A 15,017-nucleotide genomic window follows, 5' to 3' on the forward strand; every position below is an offset into this window, starting at 1 on the left:
GAACACAGGGAGGCAGCCAAAATGAGGAGACAAAGAAACATATCCCAAATGAAAGAACAGAACAAAAGCTCCAGAAAAAAAGAATAAATAAATAAACAAAACAGAGACAAACAATCTAGCATATGCAGAGTTCAAAACACTGGTTATAAGATTGTTCAATGGTTTCAGGAAAAACTTCAACAAAGAGATAGGAAACATAAAAATGGAGATAAAAAAGCATAAAAAAGAACCAACCAGAAATGAAAAATATATTAGAGGGAATAGTAGATTAGATGAAGCAGAGGATCTAATCAGTGATTTGGAAGATAAGGTAGAAGAAAACAGCCAATCAAAACAGCAAAAAGAAAAAAGAATGCAAAATAATGAGGATAGTTTAAAGGGCCTCTGGAACAACATCAAGTGTGTGAACATTCACATCATAGGAGTACAAGAAGGAGAAGAGAGAGAGCAAGGAATTGAAAACCTATTTGTAGAAATAATGACAACAGATAATTACTTCCCTAACCTGGTGAAGGCAATAGACCTATAAGCCCAGGAAGTGCAGAGAGTCCCAAACAAGATCAACCCAAAGATACCTACACCAAGACACATCATAATCAAAATGCCAAAAGTAAAAGACAAAGAAAGAATCTTCGAAGCAGCAAAAGAAAAGCAGTTTGTTACCTACAAGGGAACTCCCATAAGACTGTCAGCTGATTTCTCAACAGGTACTTTGCAGACCAGAAGGGGTTGGCATGAAATATTCAAAGTAATGAAAAGCAAGAACATACAACCAAGATTACTCTACCCAATAAATCTTTCATTTATAATCATAGGCCAGATAAAGAGCTTCCCATACAAGAAAAAGCTAAAGGAGTTCATCACTACCAAACTAGTATTACAGAAAATGTTAAATGGACTTGAAGAAGAAGGAGGAAGAGGAGGAGAAGGAGGAAGAGGAGGAGGAGCAGGAGAAGAAGAAGGAGAAGTAGATCAAAAATGTGAATAATAAAATGGCAATAACTACATATCTATCAACAATTACTTCAAATGTAAATGGATTAAATGTTCCAATCAAAAGACATAGGATGGCTGAATAGATAAGAAAACAAGACCCTTATACATACTGCCTAATACAGACTGAAGGTAAAGGCATGTAAAAAGATATTTCATGAAAAAGAAAAAAAAATAGCTTTGGTAGCAATACCTATACCAGACAAAATAAACTTGAAAATAAAGGATATAACAAAAGACAAAAAAGGACCCAGCATTTCCACTTCTGGGTATTTATCTGAAGAAACTCAAAACACTAACTCAAAAAGACATATGCTTCTATATGTTCCTTGTAGCATCATTTCAACAGCCAGGTAATGGAAGTAACCTAAGTGTGCATCAATAGATGAATGAGTAAAGAAGGTGTGATATAGATAGATGATAGATATAGATAGATAGATAGATAGATAGATAGATAGATAGATAGATAGATAGATAGATAGATTCTATCTTTATAAGATCAGATCTTATTTTACTATAATACCCGTTCTTATACAATATAAGACCGGGTATTATGTTAACTTTTGTTCCAAAAGACACATTAGATCTGATTGTCTGGCTAGGTGTTATTTTCAGGGAAACATGGTATATATATATATATATATATATATACACATACATATATGTGTATATATATATAAGTATATATATATATTTACATTTACCTTTATATCTATTTATTTTATATAATGGAATATTACTCAGCCATAGAAAGAATGAAATCTTGCTGTCTACAACAACATGGACAGACCTAGAGGGTATTATGCTAAGCGAAATAATTCAGAGAAAGATAGATACTATATATTTTTCATTTGTATGTGGATTCTAAAAGCAAAACAAAACAAAACAAACAAACAGAAACAGAAACAAACAAAGAAAAACAGAAACAAACACATAGATACAGAAAACATTTTGACAGTTGCCAGATGAAGGGGAGGGTTTGAGGAATGAGTGAAAAAGGAAAAGGGATTAAGAAATACAAACAGTAGTTACAAAATAGTCATGGGGATGTAAACTACAGCATAGGGAATATAGTCAACAATGCTGTAATAACTCTGTATGGTGTCAGATGGGTACTAGATTTATCGGGGTGATCACTTTGTAAGTTATATAAATGTTTAACTATTACGTTGTACACCTCAAATTAATATAATATTGTATGTCAACTGTAATTGAAAAAATAAAAATATATATTTTAAAATTAATAAAAAGAGTAATGCATGAGGATCATTAAAAGGGGAAACCTAATAAGGAGAAACCCACAGAATCCTTGGAGGCTCACATTCTGTGTCACAACTGCATCATTTGTCTCTCTCCTCTGTTCGAATAAGACCACTATTTTAACTTTCCTGGTTTTCAGTGTTTAATGAAATATATTTGGCTCTTCATTAGGGATGTATAATTTCCTTCAATTCATTTCTTGTTACTCAATATTATTCCAAACTGATAATTTGCCATGATCCCAATTGTGTTCCACTGACTCGACAAGGTACTCACCTGCAGCTAGATACAAAATCAGGATCCCAAACTGTTTTGACAGCCTGGATTAACACAATAAAATTCAATTTCATTTAATGTAGAGTCCTGTACATAAATGCAGAAAGGAAACTAACAGTATTACATTAAATGAAATAAAAGATGTTTTATAGGACTTGAAACTTTTAAATTGATGAAAATTTTCACTGAGAAAAGACATTTAAATGAGTCATCGAGCCAGCATCACAACACTGTGATGTGGTCACCAAAATTTTTAATTCAATCTTAAGCTACAGTCTTAGAAGTCAGTGAGAGATGGCCTTCCATCTATGCTAGTATGATCAGCTTCAGTAGGTTCAATAGTCATAGGATGGTGAGAAGACTTGAAGCCTTATCCTGCCAAAAACCCTGAATCTCTTGTCCTGAGAAATCCCCATTAAAGGCTAGAATAGGCCTCAGCGGAGACATTGTAGAGAAAACTCAGGCAGTGTATGAGTGGTTGAACACTACTTAGTAATTATGAACCCAAGCTTTGGAGTCCAACATTCTGGTAGTTATGTCACTTACCATTATGTGACTCTGAACAATGTAATAAATTGCTGTGAGCTTGCATCAATTTCCTTCTGCTGCTTAACAAACCACCCCAAATGGAGTGAAACACCACATTAGGCATTCATTGCTTACTCATGACTCTGAGGTTAGCTGGCAACCAGTTAATCTAGGCTAAGCTCTAAAGAGCTTGGCTTCAAACTGTCAGTTGGGTCCAGTTCATTCTTTGTGTCTCTTCTGGGATGAGGTGGCCTTCTGTAGCAGGTCCTCCTCTTGGTGATAGAAGAAATACAAGAGGGCAAACCCAACCATGCAAACATAGTTCAAACCTCTGCATGTGCCACATCTATTACCATCCCATGGTTCAAAGGAAGTCATGTGGCCAAGACTAAATCAAGGGCTGCAGAAGTGCACCCCTATCCTCAGATGGCCACAGCAAAAGGGTATCAATGTGTGATACTACTACAGAGGGATGAAAATAGTGAAGTTGATCATTTATTTACATCAAAGTCCTAGTTTTCTCAGAGACAAAATAAGCTCACCATACCTACCCAGTGTGGTAGGCAGATTAATGGCTGCCTAAAAATGGCCATGTCCAAATGCCTACACCTGAATATGCTACCTTACATGGCAAAAGGGACTTTGCAGACATGATGGCATTAAGCATCTGTTTTATTTTTCAATTAGTTAACATACAATATTATATTCATTTCAGGTGTACCACATACTGGTTAAACATTTATACAACTTACTAAGGGATCACCCTGATAAATCTAGTACCCATCTGACACCACATGAGGTATGATCAAAAACTACAGTGAATGCTGCTGCCGAGTGTCATCTAGTGGAAAGGCAGGGATCTTCAACACAGGAAGTGGCATGTCAAACCTTAGTAACAGGGTGTGCCAAGTTTCAACTTGCTCATTGCAGTCAGTTGGGCAGGATTTATGGCTGAGAGGTGTGTTTTAAAGTGTGGTATAAATCCTCCTCCTACATGACAATGCTCCATGTCACGCACATCGCTTTGGTATAGCAATTTCTGTCAAATAAAAACGTTATGGTGTGTCCTCTTCCACCTCATTCACTAGAGCTGGCACTGTGCAACTTGTGGCTCTTCCCCAAAGTCACCATGACCATGAAAAGTTTACGTTTTGAATCAATTCAGGACATCGAGGCAGCCATGACAACGCAATGAAAGACACTCCTGAAAGAGGACTTCCAGAACTGCTTCAAAAAGCGGCAAGAACAATGGGATAAGTGTGTTCGAAGCGAGGGAGAGTATTCTGAGGGGCATTAATGGTAATGTGTCTTTTACTGCAATAATTTTTTTAATTTAAACATTCAATGTACTTTTTAATCACACCTTGTACGTAGTTCTTACAACATCACTAAATATCTATTCCTTATGCTATGGTTTACATCCCCATGACTATTTTGTCACTACCAATTTGTACTTCTGAATTCCTTCCCCTTTTTCACCCATCCCTCAACCCCCCTCCCATCTGGCAATCATCAGAATGTTCTATCTTTGAGTTTGTTTCTGTTTTGCTTGTCCATTTATTTTTTAGATTCCACATAAGTGGAATCATAAGGTATTTGCCTTTGTCTGACTTATTTCACTTAGCATAATGCCCTCTATCTCAAGATTATTAAGGATCTTGAGATAGAAAGATTATCCTGGATTATTCAGGGGGCCCAATGTAATCACAAAGGTCTTTAAAAGAGAAAAAAAGGAGGCCGGAGGGTTAGAAAAGGAGATATAACAGTAGAAGCAGAGGTTAGAGTGATGCAGGACCACGAGCCAAGGAATGAGGGTATCCTCTAAAAGCTGGACAAAGCAGGGAATAGATTTTCCCTTAAAGCTGCCAGCAGGTACATCGCCCTGCTGAAACATTAATTTTAGCCCCATAAGACTCTATTCAGACTTCTACCTTCTAAAACTGTAAAATAATAAATTTGGTTTGTGTAAGGTCACTAAATTTGTGGCAATTTGTTTCAACAACAATAGGAAATTAGTACACTAGGTGAGTATTTTTCACTGTGCAGTCCTTCCTAAATATGGATGCAGTAGGCTTTATTTTTCACACAACCAGAATGATTTATCTGGATGCCAAAGGCCCTGCTTTTTATTTCTGCAGAAAATCATGAATCCCGTGTCATTGAAAAAGGAGCATTTACTTGGGACAGTTTGGAAGGAGTTCAGCAGAATCCTGAGACATGAAAGGGCACGACTTCTGCCAGACGCTCCACAAGGAATGTACTGGTAGCTGTCAAAGGAAGGTGCTCCCGAGAGCCATGAGAGGATATAAACCTGGCTGTACACCAAAGGCAATGTGAAGGAAAGGACAGCTGCTCTGACGTCAGGGGCTGGTTGCAGGGCACTCGTGAGTGGGGCGGCTACAGCTTCTCTATGCTGACCCTGCTCTAATCCATGAAGCCCCTTCCCCCAATCCCTAGACCGATCAAATTCCCCTGAAATCACAGCCCATCCGATTCTTCTCCCCTTCCTAAAATGAACTTCATTTAATCTCCATGGATTTGGTACTCTGACTTTCTCCCTATTCTCTTTCCACTGACCTGTTAGAAGAGAATTCCCCAGCACATAGTCTTCTAACAAAAACTATCCCTTGTGAATCAATACCTCGACTTTCACTACTCTAACTACTTTGTGAACTAGTCAAGCTTTCAGAGTTTTCATATAATAGAGGTCTTTAATTCCATACCATTAGTTACATAAAAGATCCAGAAAAATAAAAGCAACTTAATTCTATCATGACCTAATTTTGTTGTTTAGGAATTAATAAAATAAATACTCTCATAATTTGTTCTGTTAACTGTGTGGGAGTTACATGAACAAAATGTACATCTATTTCTTCCTTCCTAAGACATAATTTGTCAGCAATTAAGTGAGATAATGAATTATTAGAAAAATTAAATTGAGAAAATGATCACAAATCTTAGTTGAATAGATTTGTATACGTCAATAAAATTCCCTTAACCAAAATTTTGTTTGACATTTTATTCGGTTTATAATTTTTCAAATTCCTTACAGGCAGTGATGATTGAGGGATTGAAATATTTATATAGTGTGTCAATTTATAGACTATTAAATATTTATACTGCTTTTATACCAAATTCAAAATAGTGAGTTTCAGAGAAAATGTCAGAAACTCTGCAAGCATGACCAGGCCACCCAACAGATGTTTGTCTAGTCCTGTAGTTATACTGCTTTTACAAAGTTTGGAAACATCAGGTGCTAATTCTCTAATTATGTTGTAACAATGGGCTACCAGTAAGAGTTCATTAAGCATTTCCAAGTCATTTTGTGGAACCTGGTTTTGCTCAGCATGTTGTTCTAATATCAGAATTCAGATAGACTCATAGAATGACGCTTCAAGCAATTAAAACCAAGTTCCCACAAACTGAAACGTCATGACAATACAAGGGTTCTGATGGATAGGAGAGAATGAGTGATATTCCACCTAGATATTCACTGAAATAAAGAGAGAAAGTTTTAATAAGATTTATAGAACTTGGGTAAGTCAATGTTCATGGTCAAGGTCACCATTACTGAAATCTTGAGCCTTGTAGGATCAAAATGAGTCTATAAATATACAGATTATCCTTCAGTTATTGGGCCTGGAAACAAGTAAATTAGAAAGAAAGCAAGAGAAGCCAAAGGAAGGGATGCCATAAAATTAAGGCCTAATAAGAGAAAGACAAAAAGGAGAAAAATATAAGCATTGGAAAAATGCAGAGGCTGTTAGGCCAACAAGAAAACAGGGAGAATCCTATGGCAGGGGGAAACAAAGTCAAATTTTATATCTGAATTCTTCCAGGAATTGCTTTACACACCATTCACAATACACTACTAAATATTCCATGAAGACAGGACTTAGGGTTTACTCCTCAAATTATCTAGCACAATGCCTGTTCCATAATAGATAGGCAGCAAATGGTGAAAGAATATTGAAGATAACCCACAACAGAAAGGATTGAATGGAGCAAGCTACTAACTTAGCTTCACCATGCAAACTCTATTACTATCTAGTATAGGAAATCTCCAATCCCAAAAGAGATGAAAAAGAGGAAAATAACCACTATCTAAGAGAATTTCACTTAATACATTTACACAAATAATTTATCGAGGTCCTAATTAGTATAGCAAATGCTGTGACCAAGAGTAGCAAAGGGATGGTATGTGGAAGGTGGTAACAGGAATCCACCTTTTTGCAATTCTTTAATTGTACATAAAAATGTATCAGTAATACCAATTCATTTTTGGTGCTTTCCCCCATCCCTCCCCCACCCCGCCCCCACGTCTGTTTCTTGGCTGACAAGTCACCTAATTTCTTAATGTAGTTTCTTGTATCATTTGGAATTTTATCAAAAATCCTAGAGCTTCTTGCCTACTTCCTGATAGCTGAAAAGGCAATATTTCCATTAGGAGATGCTTATTTTGATAGAACATTACATAACAATCGCTCTAGATAAATGAGGCTTTAAATCCTACAATGTAATGTTTCATACACAGAAAAGAAGCTCTAGTTATTATTCACTGATTAATGATAGTGTCTCATAACTTACTTCGAGAAATAACTACGTCAATGCACATAAATAATAAAAGTTCCTAGCATTCAGTAAATAATCAATGTTTACTGCTGTTGCTGTTGCTTTTCCAGAATGGTCCAAATAAACCACCAAGACCAAGGAGTCATCAAAAGTATCACCTTCTTTTCACTGGAATATTATTCTTTTACTAAAGCTAAATTCGGTGAACTAGAGACAGATAATAAGTATGGGCAGAAACTTCTGTTAATATTATTTACCTTAAAGTTAGTAAACAATGCTGAGCAGCAGTCTTCCTTGAGATAATCAAGTCATACTCTCTTCACTGGCCACCCTTGTAATCTCGTGACAATTTAATCAAATGATGTTATAGAGATGATAACTTTGGATAAGTTTTGAAAATACAATTTAAAAATGAATAGAAGCTATTTTAATTTGCCAAAAACCTTCTCTAGGTGAAGACTGAACTTTCAATAAATAGTGAATTTAAAAATCTGCTAACCAAATGTTGACCTTACAAAAGACCAAATTATAGTATAACATGATATATTTAGTGCTATAAATCTTCATATTTGTAATTATAACACTTCAAAATGTAAAGATGGGAGTTTTTGATGTAGCATTATACTTTTAAAACCTAACAGAGCTAAAACAGAGAAAGGCAGAATTCTTATGTCACTAGCTTTGGGACAGATACTTGATTTCTCTGACACTCATTTATCTAAAAACAGGCATTATAATAATTTTTCTCCTTAATTCACAAACTTTTGGGTACACTGAAGTAAAATAATGTATGTGAAGACCTTTGGCAGAATGCAAATCACTCTGCAAATGCAATAGTATTTTTATTTTATTTGTCTTGAAATGTTAGAATACTCATAAGCATACTAACCCCAAATGAGCATGTTCATACATTGATGGAGAATATATTTTTTAATTTGAGTTCTTAGAAAGGAGTCACCAAATTATAGTGTGATGTAATTATTTGCCTACTTTTAATCTGTTTTTCTGTGCACAATAATTTTAAATTTTAGAAAAAAAGGGAATTAAAATTATGGAAATTATAGTAGAAGATTCTAACAGAATATACAACAAAATATACAAGTTAAAGGATAAGGTCAGAAAAGATTAATTACTGTCTGAAATTTAATCCCATAAGAATAAGTGAGAAACAATAAATAACCTTAATTATCTGCATCATTGACCCAACCTAAGAAATTTTGGAAATATGCTATTGCTAAGAGCAAGGTAGGTGTATCTCAAATCCAATCATGAAAACTGGGTGATGAGAGGTATGCGCTAAACAGTGGTTTCGTAATTTGTCTTACATGGGGTAACAGTGACTGCTTTAAATACTAAAGAACAACAATTTCTTTCTAAAATTTTCCATAACAAAGAATAAAATCGTTTCTCTAGATAGAAATACCCTTACAAAAGAATTTATTTAAAACAACTAAAACATTACACTTACATTAGAGTGTACTGGTAATATTTCTGGGCCTGTTCCTAAACCAACTAACTGATAAAGTAGAATATCTTTATTTATCTTTGGCTCAGGAAAGACTCTCCTGGCAATCTGACAAATCATAGATCAATAAGTATCTTCTTTGTTTTCCTCATTAAATATTGAAGACATAAGAACATTAAGGAATATGTTTATTAACTCCAGGAAACTGGATAAATTTCCCTTTTACACTCTAGGTCAATGACTCTCAAAGTTTAATGTATATAAGAACAGCCTAAAGACCTTCTAATAAATGCATATTTCCAGGTGATTACAAGGTTCTAGGTTTTCAGATTTCCAAATCGGCCTCTCTTGAGCATTAAATTTTTGTCATCTCTGTAAGAGCTAAAAAAGGCAAACATCTGGAACTGAGGAGCTACAATCTAGACTAATTAGAAGTCCTTCAGTGATTCACCAAGGAAGCAACATACTATCATTTACAAGGCCCCCCCCTGAGAATCCAGGTCACCTTTTTCTCTTTGCTCTCTGGGCCATCTTAACAACTCACCTTAACAACCTTGTTTAATAGTGCACACCCTCAACTACCCAGAATTCTATAGGGTAAGTTAATTAACAAATGAAATGGAAATATGTTCTAATATCCCTTTTATAGACAAATTTCTAAATAAGTGCTGTTAAGAAGCAAAAATGTCTTAAGCAAATAATTTCCGTGAGCATGCTCTGCACAGCTGAAATTTTTACATGGCACATGACAATATTTTATGAGACAGGAATAACGGAATGGGGAACTAACCGAAAGGAACTTTTTTTACAGGGTCTTTGAAAGATTTTATTTATAGTTTCCTCTCAAGTTTCAAAGTTGAGTGCTTTAGGATTTTATAACGTAAAACAGAAAGAAAGACCTGACTTTCTTCAATTACAGTTCCTTGCTTCAATGAGATTGCTTGTGCGTTGGAACCTCAATCAGATATCCAGATATGACTCCTCACTTTTTCATCCCTGAGAGAAATTACTATCTTACAGTTACAGCTTGTCCAGTTTGCTGCTTACTTTCTGAGGGATATGGGAAATGAAAAGAGATCTAGGAGACTCACATCTGGTCCCACACTCATGTATGGGAATAATTCAATGGTAACTTTTGCTCTTAACGCTTGGGGCTTCTCTGATACTGCATTGTGGGGTGCCTATGGAGACCTACTCAATCATCCTAAGACTTAGGCCTGAGACATTTATCACCGCTTATGGCATACACATCCCTTAGGAAGCAGCAAGCGTCCAAGTCAGCTCTCTACCTACTGCTGTGTGGTTGTATTGCACAACTCCAGGGGGTGCTGTTCACACAGACAATGACACAAACAGAGATATTTGAAGTAGTGTGACTGGCAGCCCTGATCCAAGACAGGAGGTCCTTTAACTTATGCTTTGTGCTGGAGAGGTCAGAGAATATTCCATAAAGATGATGATGAAATTAATGATGACGGCCAAAATTTGTGAATACCTACAATATGCTGATTACTTTACCCACATTATAAAGAAAGAAGAACCAGCTTGGGGAAAAAAAACTGATTAAATATCAAAGACTTTGAGGGACCTCTGCTAGTAACCACTGTTGTCCTTTTAAAGCACAGAAGAAATGGAATGGGGTTAAATTATTAAAACATGACAGTTTTACTGGATGCTTTTTCTCCAGCACAGGGGGCAATTGAATTATAGAGATAAATATTGTAACCTAATCTAGTACTATAATTTTGACTTGGAATTTCTTCTATTTCCTATTTGCAAATTTATAGCACTATCAGGATAAAGCCACAGGGAGGAAAAGATTTTCTCTTGTAGGTTTTGAAGAGTTAAGGTATTTACTCATAAATGATAGTTTTTTGGGAGATTTGAATAAACAAATCAAATCAAAGTACTAAAATTAGTACAGTAGTTTTGTAAATAACCCTCCAAATCATAAAGCAACTCAAATCATAACAAGCTAAATTAATCACAATGAATGCAATCATTTTAAAACTTAACTGCCACTAAAATAATCTCAACACCTAGATCTCTAGAAATCTATATAAATCTATGCAAGATTGTTTTCAACCTAGCAAAACATAGTCATCAGTTTCTGATTTTTGGTTCCCTACCCCCATCCTAATCTGTGGAATCCTTCACCAATAAGTTTTATAAATAAAAAGAACAAAGCTTTGATCGTAACTGCTTTTACCCTTTAATTGCTTTTTTGTAATCCTCAGGGTGTCATCTTTCCAAATACTTCCTTTGCAATGAAAAACAGTCAAGTACCTTTTTAAAAATCCTTTCTCCCTATCACTCCAGCAACTTTATATAATGTCAAGGCATTGAATAATTCATCACAAGATACCATTTTATTTAAATATTGGGAATAATATAAAATGGCATTACAATGAAAAATATTGGTTTGCTACCTTAATGATAGTGATTATGAATGCTATTCGTGAAATATGATGCCTGTTTTTAACAGAAAGTAATTTTACCAATGCTTCCAGGCAATTTCAAAAACTTGTCTTACCATTAAATGATTTCCAAAGGCCCAGGACCTGAATAAAACATTCCTACATTACAGTGCAGTATCTATTATATTTTAAGGACAATTTTTTACTATAAAATCTGGATCTCAATCCTCACTTTTATAGAGGAGTAACTTTTTCAAGTGCCACAAATTGATGGAAAAATACACCTCAATGAAATCTGCAAACTTCTCAGGAATGGGAGAAAGTCAAAGATAGCCTTTATATCTTTGTAACATTCCAACTGAATCCAACCCTATTGAATGCAACACTCAGTCTTTTCTAGTTTAAATATCTATACAAGTGATGAAAAATGCTAACCTTGTGTCTAAAGGATGATAAACCAGAAATGAATGTCTAAGTTGGGCTCAGATGCTTTGAAAACTGTAATCTGTCTTTCTTCTTAGCTAAGAAATAGACATTATTTTGGTCATTACACACTGGAAGAAAAGACTCCTTAAAGGTTAGAAATTTGGCTTTGAGAAGCCAATCTAGTTTGCAAAGCGTAATGACCCTGTTTTTAATCAACAGCTGTTGAGACAATATGTCAGATGAGAAAGTGACTCTTGAAGTGCGTAGGAGTCATGAGTAAGAGCGGCTTGCTTTAACCTGGAAACAGAGAGGTGTTGAGGTGGTGAGTTAGGACCAAAGCTCAGCGACTTACCTGAAGTACGTTGGTCAAATTGTTGAAGAGAGCTTGGCCAGCACTCACTTTATATTTGACACCCCTGACTGTGCCATTTTTGCTTAAAATGTTGACTCTTCTTGTACCGAAACCCTTCTCACTGGCAGCTCTTGCCAACACCAGCAAGTTATCTTGGTCGTTCTCATGCTCATCACTTTCTGATCCTATATGGCCATTTTGCTGTTCATCAGACTCACTTAGTCCATCTATGCCACAGATGCTGGCACATTCAGAATCCAGAGAGCCTGATGGCTGCCCATCTTCATACACCTCCTTCAGAACTCGTCCACTGTAAGATGAAGCGATCCGAAACCGGACTTTTCGTGGCCTGTCATTTTCTGGTTTCGTCTCCCTTTTTAGCATGGTCACATCCAGCCACATAAACAGTTCACATAATTCAGGATCCCTTGTTATTGCACTAGTCCCACCTGCCACATAATGATATCAGAGCTTAGTTTTCGTGACAGCAGCACGCCTATGAAACTAACATTGAAAGGAAAGAAGATTCCCAAGAACTTACAGTGCATCTCTGCTATTAATAATGAATGTGTGTGTGTGCTATGGTTACCTTTAAACTAAAACCTGCAAAATGATCCCAGCCCTTAAATATTAAATAGTCATGGTGGACTCTTTAACAGGACAAGTGCAAGAAAGTGGCATGCAATGAAATAGAAAATAAGTATGGGCAAGGAAACGAAAGACCTGAACTCTGAAGAAAATAGTGAGTGTTGAAAAGAATCTTAGTGATAGAAATATCTCTACAGTTCATTATCCAGAGTGGATGCGAGAGATAAAATATGGAATCAAATGTATAGGATCGTAGATGTCACAGTCTTCTCACAAAGCCTATTTCTTGTCTTTCACTCTGAGTGAGCAATCTTTAAAAGGGGCAGTGAACATGCTATATTTCTGTATAGAGCTATCATTATTCGTTCTTATTAAATTATCAATGAGACTTCATTTGTATTGTATAAGATGAATTTTTCAACCTACCTCTTCATGCACAAATTGTTTTTCTGAAGAATAACTTTTTAAAGACTGTGAAGAGAGATAATTTTTGCTTTGTTATTTTCTCACTTATGCTAATAGACAGTGTTGTTCTCTTGGACAGAGGGAAAGGTTTGGAAAGAAAACATATGGAACAATGAGGGAAGAATGGAAAATCCCCCAAGCCAGCCAGATCAGCCAAAGCAATCCAGGAGATCAGCACTGATAAATATTATATCCAAATCACCCATGCATAGAGAAGGGTCTTCCTTATGCTGTGCTCGGTGGATGTGCTGTCATGTTGGCAGGCAGCTGAAGAATCTCCTCAGATACAGAGCCATATTGAAACTTACACTATATTGAGTGCCCCAACCTGTCTGCACCTCAGAGAGAGGATATATGCAGCTGACTTTTACACTGCATTTCGAGTTTATTTGGTTCTTTTAATTTTTTTTCAATTACAGTAGAGATACAATATGATATTAGTTTCAGGTATATAACACAGTGACTAGGCATTTATATAACTAACAATGTGATCACCCCAATAAACCCAGTATCCATGCGACATCAGACAGTCATTACAATACTACAGGCTATACTTTCCATGCCGTGGACATGCATGTCTTGGCTATTGCCTCCATATCTTGGCTATTGTAAATAATGCTGCAATAAACATATGGATACACATGTGTCTTTGAAGTAATGTTTTGAGTTTCTTCGGATAAATACCCAAAAGTAGAACTATTGGGGCCTTTTTGTCCTTTGTTATAGCTTCTATCTTAAAGTCTATTTTGGTATATGTATTTCTACCCCAGCTTTTTGTTTATGTTTGTTTGTTTCCATTTTCATGAAATACCTTTTCCCATCCCTTTACTTTCAGTCTGCGTTTCTTTCGATCTGAAGCAAGTCTCTTGCAGGCAGCATATGTAAGGGTTTTGTTTTCTTATCCATTCAGCCACCCTGTGTCTTTCAATTGGAGCATTTAATCCATTTACATTGAAAGTAATTGTTGATAAATATGCAGTTACTGCCATTTTATTATTCATATTTTTTATGTACCGTTTCTTCTTCTTATAGAAGTCCCTTTAACATTTCCTGTAATACTGGCTTGGTGGTGATGAATTCCTTTAGCTTTTTCTTGTCTGAGAAGGTCTTTACCTGTCCTTTGATTCTAAATGATAGCCTTACTGGGTAGAGTAATCTTAGTTGTAGGTCATTGCTTTTCATCACTTTGAATATTTCATGCCAATCCCGTCTGACCTACAAAGTTTCTGTTGAGAAATCAACTAACGGTTTTATGAGTGCTCCCTTGCAGGTAACTAACTGTTTTTCTCTTGTTTAAGATTGTCTTTTTGTCTTTCACCTTTGATATTTTAATTATGATGTGTCTTGGTGTGGGCCTTTTTGGGTTCATCTTGTTTGGGGCTCTCTACCTCATGGATAATCAAATGAGAATCTTTACCTCATGGATAATCAAATTGAGAATCAAACATTAGAGAATTCTATATAATACCAAAAAAGAAGGCGGTAGGAGAGAGAGAGAGAGTGAGAGCTGTATCAACTATATATGTGACAATATAAAGTGGCTTTAACTCAGCAAAGTAAAAGACTATATAGTCAAGATACATAACATGAGAATTTAAGTGAAGAAATACTTATTTGAACAGAAGAAAAATACTAATGCAACTTTATATCTAAATGTGCAGACCTTTTAGGATAC

The 15,017-nt window shown here is 35.7% G+C and overlaps 1 protein-coding gene across 1 annotated transcript in view; it reads right to left on the minus strand.

Moving 5' to 3' along the window:
* GRXCR1 (glutaredoxin and cysteine rich domain containing 1) overlaps window positions 1–12,673 on the minus strand; it is a gene marked incomplete at both ends in the record, with an annotated part of 71,796 nt that extends 59,123 nt beyond the window's left edge. The window contains one exon of the mRNA XM_081052019.1: window positions 12,290–12,673. Coding sequence (XP_080908145.1) covers window positions 12,290–12,673 — 384 coding nt within the window. The remainder of the gene's footprint in view (window positions 1–12,289) is intronic.
* Between the last annotated feature and the right edge of the window lie 2,344 nt (window positions 12,674–15,017).

The sequence above is a fragment of the Rhinolophus hipposideros genome (genome assembly GCF_964194185.1).
Source record: "Rhinolophus hipposideros genome assembly, chromosome: 1".
In the NCBI taxonomy this organism is placed as follows: Eukaryota; Metazoa; Chordata; class Mammalia; order Chiroptera; family Rhinolophidae; genus Rhinolophus; species Rhinolophus hipposideros.